Here is a 10,106-nt window from a genome sequence, read left to right as displayed (position 1 = left end):
CCAGACCGGGCTTCCAGGCTTGTCACCAGACCGGGCTTTTAGATAAAACGGTTTTGCTTGGTCTTCACCGACGAAGATTTTCAAGTGTCAAAGTAGATCCCTGACATTATCGCAAAAAAAACTTAAAAAGGCAATTATTTTTCCAACCTATTTTTGCTCCGGTTTCTCCGTGGCCGTATTTTTCTGATCCAGATTCAACATCGTCTCACAGTCACCGATCAAACACAGGTTAACCGGTTTGGCCGGCGCGACGCACCCCTCCACCAGCGGCAAGCCGCCGGCGACGCCCCCGCACGCCGTGTTATAGGCCCGTCCCCGTACAAACGACACGACCTAGCCCCAAACCCACCCACGCCGCACAGAGAAGAAACAAAAATCCCGAGCCCACCACCACCGCCACCATACTCCCCTCCCTCCTCGCCACCGTCGGCTCCCTCGCCACAGGTACCGTCGCGGCCCTCGCGGCGGCTGCGGCGGGGGCGGCGGCGAACGCGGGCTCCTTCCCCCGCGCCCGCTCGGTGGGGTCGGCCGTCGTCGCGGCGGCCATGTCGACGGCCCGCGTCTACGCAGACGTGAACGTGCGCCGGCCCAGGGACTACTGGGACTACGAGGCCCTCTCCGTTCAATGGGGGTAAAAATAAAACCAGCGCCTCACTCTGCCCCTGTGTTTCTCTGTGCTATGATCTAGAGTAGAGTGATTATGCGGGAGGATCGCATCTAAAATTCACAGAACAACAATGTGTTACTGCTGGGGGATATATCGGTACATGTTGTGTTCGAAGGTGTATTATGATTTATGTTCAGTTGCAGAGGTTGGAACGGACTGGGTGGGTTGTTCTATTGCTTGATTGATCGGTGTATTATACAATGAGGAGCCATAGGAGTGAACTCTGGTTTGTAGGATTTGAAAACCTTTGGTCATCAGGCTGTGATCATTTTTTTAGGTGTCTGTCTGAGGTTCGATTGAAGCTGTTATTGAATACTCCGTCTGTAAAGAAATATATAAGAGCGTATAGATCACTGATGTAGTCATCTAAACGCTCTTTTATTTCTTTACAGAGGGAGTACTAGTGTACTACTGATGAGTGTTTTGCTATTTCAGGTCTTCTTACTATACTTGTTGTTTGAGCTGTTGTGCTTGTTAGAATTATGCCTCGAGTAGAGCATCCAGAGAACTCTATACCAGAAGACTAAAACACCTGCAAAATAGCATTGATGGAGGCCATTTAATATCTCTGTAGGAAGGTCGTTCTTAGCAAAACAGAATGGAGTTGCACCAACCAAAATGCTCAATTAGACAAATTCTATGAACGTTTAAACCATTGTCATATGACCCTCAATTGCTATCACAGTAGTGAATCCACTTTTGCTTACTGTTTCAAAATTTTGACATGTGTTGTCACCATTTTAGTTGGTGAATTTCGGAGTGAAAAACAGTAAATATATTTTGTATGGAATAAATATCTTGTTTCTTGTAACTATGTACTTAGTTTGATCAACTGATGGTTCTTCCCCATTCAGTGAGCAGGATGATTATGAGGTCGTGCGGAAAGTTGGCAGAGGGAAATACAGTGAAGTCTTTGAAGGGATTAATGTAACAAACGATGAGCGATGCGTCATTAAAATCCTCAAGCCTGTTAAGAAAAAGAAGGTATCCTTGTTTACTTTGAAGGTCTGCTATTATATTACAGCTGAGAGCCTGAGAACATCAATACATGGCGTAATTCGATGGTTACATACTCTGCATTTCGTACTTCTCTAACTATGGTTTCCTCGGCTAGTCTACTGAAAAGTTTCACCCTGATCGTGTTTAATGCCATTTCTACAATTTTCAGCTTGCAGCTGATAGGTACAACCGTACAATTAACTAGCTGGTCAAGGGATCTTATGCCTCTTCATCCATTTCAATCCATAACTCACATCTTGTGACTAAACACTTGCACCATATGATGCAACTAACCAGTTCGAAACCTTCTAATTTTGTGACCGTTAGAGATCAGTTTAGCATCAGCTCTGTTATTTAGTCTTCATGCCCTTTTCAGCTGACAAGTTTTGCCTGTTTCTTGAAGTGCGTGATGTCACTCTTGCTCATTTGTTGGCTATGCACCTTCTGCTGCATTAAACTCTATTTACCTGCCCATCGCGTCCTTTGTGCTATCCAAATATGTGATTTTTTTCTATGCAGATAAAGAGGGAAATAAAGATTCTCCAGAACCTTTGTGGTGGTCCAAATATTATTAAGCTTCTTAATGTCGTCAGAGACCAGCAATCAAAAACTCCAAGTTTGGTATTTGAATATGTAAACAGCACAGATTTCAAAGTCCTCTATCCAACATTTACAGACTATGATATCCGGTTCTATATTTATGAACTTCTTAAGGTACACCTTGTTATTTTATTTAATCATCATTGGATGAAGTGTTGAATCTGTATCACATCTAGCAGATAATAAAGTTGTGATATATTTATGTGGTTGTACACATCTAACAGTCTAACACTGCTTTGAGCTAAATCTTTCCTGTAATGCATTTTACTGCAATGATTTTGTAGTTGCACGTCTTGTGATTTTATTATGAGAGTTTCAGTTGTTTTCCATGCATATGTTCCTTGTGAGGCTGACCCATGGGTGGTGCTTATCGATTGTTACATGTGGTCAACATCAATTGCTGATGGTGAATTATCTGGTTTGGTCCTCGTATATTGGTTAGAAACATGGAGGATAGGGTTGAGGATTTGGCTACAATAAATATGTGCAGAAACTGTAGAAGTATAATGTAGTGTCTCTAGCATGGTATGTCTAAGGCCGTAATACTGAATGTCTAGTACTTTGAATGTGAGGCTGAGCACAACAGTAAAACTTATTTCCTGCATGGCTTGTCTGGCATGTATACTTACTTACTTACTTACTAAGCCTTTTGTCCCAAACAAGTTGGGGTAGGCTAGATATGAAACCCTTTCACGAGGACTTCCCAGGAGGTCACCCATCATAGTACTACTCTCGCCCAAATGGGTCTCATACCCAAAGGACTGGCTAGTTTTTACGTTGGCTCACCAAGCCTATCACAACCCTTAGATATGAAACCCTTTCACGAGGACTTCCCAGGAGGTCACCCATCCTAGTACTACTCTCACTCAAATGGGTTTCATACCCATGGGACTGGCTAGTTTTTACGTTAAGCCTATCACAACCCTCCTCCTTTACCCGGGCTTGGGACCGGCTATGCCTAGAAGACATAGGCGGAGTTCTTGTCTGGCATGTATACTCTCTCAAATTGTTGATCGCCGTTCTGTTTTTTGTTGGATATGACGTGCCAGGTGTCTTACAAATTCTGTTATTTTTTCCTAGAGAAAATTAGCTTATAAGGGCACTACAATTTTCAGCTACATCTTTAATTAAAATAAGTGCAAATATGTCTCCAGTTCCTTGGCAAAAAGACTTGTCGCAGTGGTAGTAGATAGCCAAACCAGTGAATTGTGTTAGCGATAATTTCATAGTAACTTTTTTCAATATGCTTATGCCAATTTAGTTTTCATTTGATAAGTTAACAAACTTTGTTTGCTTCTTGTTGGAGTACAGTAAGATAACTGGCTCATTTTCACTTTGTCTCTGTAAATGAAACTAAGTATTTTAGTTTGTTGTAACTTGTAAATATAGGATCACCCACTGTGCTATTTTTTTGGTTAGTTGCTCACATTACATGTTCTGGACTTGTACCCCTAGGATTTTCAATCTTATAGGACATTTTAATGGGTTGTATTTCTTACCTAGTAAATTAATCTCCATCATTTTCTTGTTGTTTTACTGATTGCCAGCCTGCTCACATTTCAGGCATTGGATTACTGTCATTCCCAAGGAATTATGCATCGTGATGTCAAGCCTCACAATGTTATGATTGACCACGAGCTTCGCAAGCTTCGCTTGATTGATTGGGGACTTGCTGAGTTTTACTTTCCTGAGAAGGAGTACAATGTTCGTGTTGCTTCGAGGCAAGTTGATAAAATATAACACTTTGTATCTCTGGTCATTTTTAGCAATGCGGTATCCAAGTTTCATATGTAATTATATATAGGCATCTCTTGGTTTGATCATTAGTTCCCTGTATCAGGTTCTAGTTTCTATTCAAGAATGCTCATTGTGCATGTTTTGTAAGAAATATATACCTTACACAACAAATCATTCTGCCATCCGTCATTCCCTTGTTTTCAGGAGATCTGTGCTACTTAATTTGGCAGAGTTGCTGTTTGTTTCCAAATTTTGAATCCCCTTCTGATCTAGCAAAATCATCATGTCAAAATTTGCTGTTTTGATGGACTAGAGTTATACATATTTGAGTAGTAAGGTTAGCGAACTTCATCAGAGTCAGATGGATGTATAAACTCTTATGTCTGAGCTTGTAGATATTTTGACTGGAGTTTTTTCTTTATTCAGGTATTTTAAGGGGCCTGAATTGCTTGTTGATTTCCAAGGGTATGACTACTCTTTGGATATGTGGAGCCTTGGCTGTATGTTTGCTGGAATGGTGTGTTTCCTTCCTGTGATCTGTAAACATTACAATGAAATTCACAAAGACCTTGCTTCTGTGAACTACTAATGATTGAATAATTAGACGTCAATTATGATTTATTTGTTGTTCTGCATGCAGATATTCCGCAAGGAACCATTCTTCTATGGTCACGACAACCACGACCAGCTTTTCAAAATAGCCAAGGTTTGCCATTGTCACAATTGTCTTGTATTTGCTCACAGAGCCGTGTGCATGCATGCTATGCCTGAGCATAATGCATATGTGAACATCATCTTTCCTTTTTCGGTTGAAGGTATCGTAGCCAGTAACAAGTTTGTTTTTTACTTGTGAGCAGGTTCTAGGTACAGATGAACTTAATGCTTATTTGGTAAAATACAGAATTGTGCTTGATCCTCAGCTAGAGGCACTGATTGGGAGGTAACTCCCACTACTCTAAACATCTTATTCATATGGTGTAACTATAACAAATTTTGCATCAGAAAACAACCGTTTTCTTGATTTACATGCACGCTATTGCTTAACACAGGCATAACAGGAAACCTTGGTCTAAGTTTGTGAATGCTGAAAATAGGCATCTCGTGTCCGAAGAGGTTATATATTTCCCCTGTTTTCCCCGTCCATCTGTCATTTCTCAATGCCCTGTCTAATTGCTGCGATACCCTATGCAGGCCATCGACTTTCTTGATAAACTTCTTCGCTTTGACCATCAAGATAGGCTTACAGCCGAAGAAGCCATGGTTTGTTTCTGCACCTATCCGTTCATAATAATTTGAGATGCAAATAGTGTGCTAACCAACTTGTTAACCTGGAGTCAGCTTATACGATGGTGTGTCCACAAGTATTATCCTTGGACAATGTATGACACGTTCCTTTTGATCCCACCGCAGGCGCATGAGTACTTTCATCAGGTGAGGGCAGCAGAAAACAGCAGGGGGAGAACGTAGCCAAGAGCCCAAGAGAGCCAAGAGAATTGAGACGCGAAAGCTGCTTCTGTTGAACAGTCGTGGAATTAGATCCATCTAGCATCGAATTGATGCAGAAGTTGATTACTTGACCTGATGGTTGGGATGCTGTCATGAATCTCTGATTGGCTCCTGAAATTTTCTTTATTTTCTTTATTACTTGGAAGTTTAAACCGCGAGTCTACAAAACAGACAGGCTACGCGTTGTCATGACTTGATGATTAGTTTTTATGCAACTAAAAGTTCTTGATATTACCCCTCAAAAAAAGGTTCTTGATATTATGTTTTCGTTAGGATTCTGGGCTTAATTTGAGGGACTCTGTTAAAAAAATGTTTGTGACGTTTCAAAAAAATGATCACACAACTTTTAAGAAAATGTTTGTACCAAATAAAAACTTATATGTGTTTCAAAAAATGTTTGTGACATTTTTAGAAATATTATGCAATGTAAAAAATATGTGCTTAATTAAAAAAAACAAAAAAAATTCTGTGGTGGTTTTTATCGTTTTTTGTTTTTCTGTGTTTCTATAATTTCTTTCTTTTGCTTTTCCTTTTTTATTCACTATTTTTCTTCTTTTTTTGTGTGTTTCTTTATCAGTCTACTTTGTTTTTTTCTTTATTCAAATACATGTCAAGTTTTTCAATACATGTTGTATATTTTTCATATATACATGTAACATTCTTTTATATACATTGAACACTTTTCAAATAAATGATTAACATTTTTACAAAAACATGTCTGCAACATTTTCTTTGACCAAATGTTAAACATTTTCAATACACGTTGAATATTTTTTTTGAATGGGACCAAACATTTAAAAAAATCACAAACATATTTTTTGAAATGCTTGAACAATGTTTTATAGGTTACAAAGTTTTTTTTGAATGGTATGATTTTTATATATTGTATACGCATTTTAAATGTCACATAATTTTTTCTGGAATGTGTGAACATTTTGTAAATGGCGCGTACATTTTTTATATTGCATAATAATAAATTGTCATGAATATTTTTTGAAACACGTGAATTTTGAATATGAAAAACACTTCTTAAAAGTTATGCGAACAATTTTTGTATTGAGTAAACATTTTAAATGGCACAAACATATTCTGAAAATGCGTGAACATTTTTTAAATGTCACCGTCATTTTATCTGAATGCTATCAATATTTGTTGAAGTTACGCAAACATATTTTTAACACTGCATGAACATTTTTCATTAACCGTGTGATGAACTCTTTTAGTTTATATATAGTTTTCATTTAAGTTGTTCTAAGCAATTTCGTAAATTTAAATGAAAGTAATCTCTAATATCTAAAAAGAATCTAAGGTTCCTTTTCCTACTAGATGGAACGCGTTCTGCCCATCTTTGTCCATCCACCCCACCTTTTTTCCCTGATTGACAAGTGACGATTCGATTCAATCATCATAATTACATGACCCGATGGGGCACACGCGTCACACTTTTCCTTAAAAATCGAAATCACCATAATTACATGCGCCAATGGGAGTTTAACCTTCCCTTAAAAAGCGCAATCACCATAATTACATGCGCCAATGGGAGTCACACCTTCCCTTAAAGAATCGCAATCACCATAATTACATGTGTCAATGGGCGTCACACCTTGCCTTAAAATCATGTCAGATATCACTTACACGAAAATCACGTCGCAAAACGTTGCCATTGATCCGCTACCTCTGATGCTGCAGAAACGAAGCCTTACGTGCCGGAACGACACAGCCTGGATGCCGCCACCGATGTAGCCGATGTCGCCGTCACACGCCTCGACCGCATGCCTGGACGGCATGGCGAATCTCTGCTTGTAAGTGTTGTTTCTTTCATTTGATCGGATTCTTCTCTCCCCGTGTATGCATGCCATGACGTAAATGCATCCGCTCAATCTTTGCTTCTAGACTGGGTCATCGTCAACGTGTTGCTGGCTAGCCTTGGTCTGCATGAGGCTGTTGCTCGTTCTTCGCAGCATCCGTGCGGTCCATCTGTCCAGCCACATCTCCAACTTCCTCTGCGCCAAGACCAAGAACACAAAGGATGGACAAGCTCTAGACTTCGCTAAGCAGCAGATGTACCAACCAATGGCACTCTTCAGGACAGTGCTGCTACGTGGTAGTCATTGCCCAGTGGGCATTGGGATGTGAATTGCTATTTAGTTGCACCAAGTTAGCCAATTCTAATATGTTTTCTCTCTTCAAAAATTCTAATCAATTATAAATGCAGATCCTCTTGCATCTTGTCTACTGTCAAAGCATTATCGTCCACTAAGTTCGCCGGAAAGAACAATCACCACATCAAATGCTATGGAATGACGGAACCTACCATCTGCACAATCGTCAGAGAGGACGAAATTGGGCCCTGTTTAATTGAAGAGGGAAGTTAATCTTTATGATTCATTTGCATCGAGAATTGTGCATCATATCAGTAGCTAAACACAAAGTATTGTAAGTCACATCGGTATAATGGACGTACAATGCGACACGGATTTTAGTAGTTCCTATTAGTTGACGTTGGAGTGTGCTATTTTTCTTTTAGAATCCAATTTTGCGTAATTAGTATGCATCTCATTAGAATGAGAATGTTACTAGGCCATTATTTATCTCCCCTCTAATACAATTTAGTTCTATTGATGTAGTATTCCACATTTCTACCAATTCAAGAATTTGGCAGTATTTTCCCGGAAACAACGAGCCTCCTCGTCGATTTTTATTATAGAAATCATTTTTGAAAACAACAAGATTTGCTCCCGTATACTATGCTTTTATTGTGCATTATAAGATTTGGCTCCCGTGACAACGCACGGGCACATACCTAGTAAAAAAAGAATCATTTTTGAAAACAACAAGATTTGTCCCTGTATACTATGCTTTTATTGTGCATTATAAGATTTGGCTCCCGTGGCAACGCACGAGCACATACCTAGTAAAAAAAGAAAGGGAAATGAAGCAAGCGCTTGTCGGCGCTGGACCAGCCAATTAAGAAAGCGCTTGAGGAGAGGCAAATTGCTGCCCCGGACGCAGGCCTCGAAACCGCTACTTGATCGGTGATATGGGGCATATTGCAGTTCCTTTTCTAGTTCCATTGGGCCCTAGCATGAGCGTCGCCCTCCAACGGTCCAACCCGCAGTTCATACTTCGCCGCCATCCCCTCCCCTCTCTCGCGGGAGCTATATCGCACCTTAAACAAGATGAAATCTGCTCTCGCTGAAGGAAATAGCAACTCACGCATGCAACTGGGTCGGCCCACTCACTAACACTAAAATGTAATAAGTGAATAAAAAGAGAGCTACCGCTAGTTGATGGGTGATATGTATGGGCCGATATTACCATTCCTTTTCTAGTTCCTTTGGGCTCTAACAAGAGCGTCGCCCTCCAACGATCCAACCCCAAAGTTCGGACTTCGCCGTCACCCCCTCCCCTCTCCCGCGGGACCTATATCTCGCCTTAAGCGAGATGGAATTTGCTCTCGCTAAAGGAAATAACGACTCCCGCAGGCAACTGGGTCGGCCCACTCACGAACACAAAAATGGTAACAAGCGAAAAAAAGGGAGCTGCCACTAGTTCATGGGTGATATGTATGGGCCAATATTGTCATTCCTTTTCTTGTTCCCTTGGGCTCTAATAGGAGCGTCGCCCTCCAACGGTCCAACCCCACAGTTTAGACTTCACCGCAATCCCCTCCCCTCTCCCGCGGGAGCTATATCTCGTCTTAAGCGAGATGGAATTTGCTCTCACTAAAGGAAATAGTGACTTGCGCAGGCAACTAGGCCGGCCCACTCGCGAACACTAAAATGGTAAATAAGCAAATAAAAAGGGACCTCACAAGGGATTCGGTCCCTGGTCTGCTCGATAGTTACGTGCGGTGCTAGCTAGCGAGCTAGCGTCAAGTTCCTGCCATAGTACTAGGGCGCCACCTACTTGAGGTTGAGGCAAAACGAGCTAGATTTTCACTGGTTTTTCTCGGTTTTTTAGTTTTTGTTAGAATAAATCCAAGGCATATCGTCGATTATTTGAGGACCAAGCAATCACACGAGCACGACACTGAGATTTGTTAACAAGGTTTACCGATATGGCTACATCCCCAGGGTTTGACTATGGGCGCTCCTCCCCATGACACCGCTACAATACCGCACCCGGTCGTCCTGGACACCAACACATGCCGCCGGCTTCGCCTGCATTCCGGTGCTATTATGTTCTCATAGGTTACATTGTGTGTCTAGCCCCGCTATATATGAGAGGCCTAGGATACAAGTGTCCTATTAGGACACGACTCCATATCCTATCTAAACACAATACAACTCAGAGTCCAACTGTAACCTAACTTGTACACAATATTCGACACAACTCTAGCAAACTCCACCTTTACGAATATTCTCCACCACCCTAAATTTGTCAATGCGTCAAAATTTCATGTACATTGGACTTGAGCTTATCCTATGAGCACCGCTGCTACTCCAAAGACTCCATATGACTCCACCTACAACTTGTAGTTCCTTCTTTTTTTGACCACAGTCAACACTCGAGCAAAATTAAGTTCCTCTTTACTCTAGTGTATGCTCCCAACTTCCAGAGCTTCGTTCAACGCATCACACACTAATCACTGACC

General features: G+C 41.0%; 1 protein-coding gene across 1 annotated transcript; it reads left to right on the top strand.

Annotated features, from left to right (window-relative positions):
- The first annotated feature begins 204 nt into the window (after positions 1-204).
- Positions 205-5,738, top strand: LOC125552550 (casein kinase II subunit alpha-2-like). The gene is made up of 10 exons (XM_048716150.1): positions 205-631; positions 1,522-1,651; positions 2,186-2,380; positions 3,830-3,987; positions 4,430-4,520; positions 4,644-4,709; positions 4,861-4,943; positions 5,053-5,116; positions 5,195-5,263; positions 5,414-5,738. The coding sequence occupies exons 1-10, from the start codon at positions 546-548 to the stop codon at positions 5,468-5,470; spliced, it is 999 nt and encodes a 332-aa protein (XP_048572107.1). The 5' UTR covers positions 205-545; the 3' UTR covers positions 5,471-5,738.
- Positions 5,739-10,106: the final 4,368 nt, after the last annotated feature.

This window comes from Triticum urartu, chromosome 4, assembly GCF_003073215.2.
Source record: "Triticum urartu cultivar G1812 chromosome 4, Tu2.1, whole genome shotgun sequence".
Taxonomy (NCBI): Eukaryota; Viridiplantae; Streptophyta; class Magnoliopsida; order Poales; family Poaceae; genus Triticum; species Triticum urartu.
Note: the sequence above shows the minus strand (reverse complement) of the source record. Positions and strands in the feature narration are given on the sequence as shown.

Coding starts and splice junctions, on each gene's coding strand:
- LOC125552550 (XM_048716150.1), top strand. CDS start 546: ATGTCGACGGCCCGCGTCTACGCAGACGTGAACGTGCGCCGGCCCAGG. Junction 1,652..2,185: donor AGCCTGTTAAGAAAAAGAAG/GTATCCTTGTTT, acceptor TTTTCTATGCAG/ATAAAGAGGGAAATAAAGAT. Junction 2,381..3,829: donor ATATTTATGAACTTCTTAAG/GTACACCTTGTT, acceptor CTCACATTTCAG/GCATTGGATTACTGTCATTC.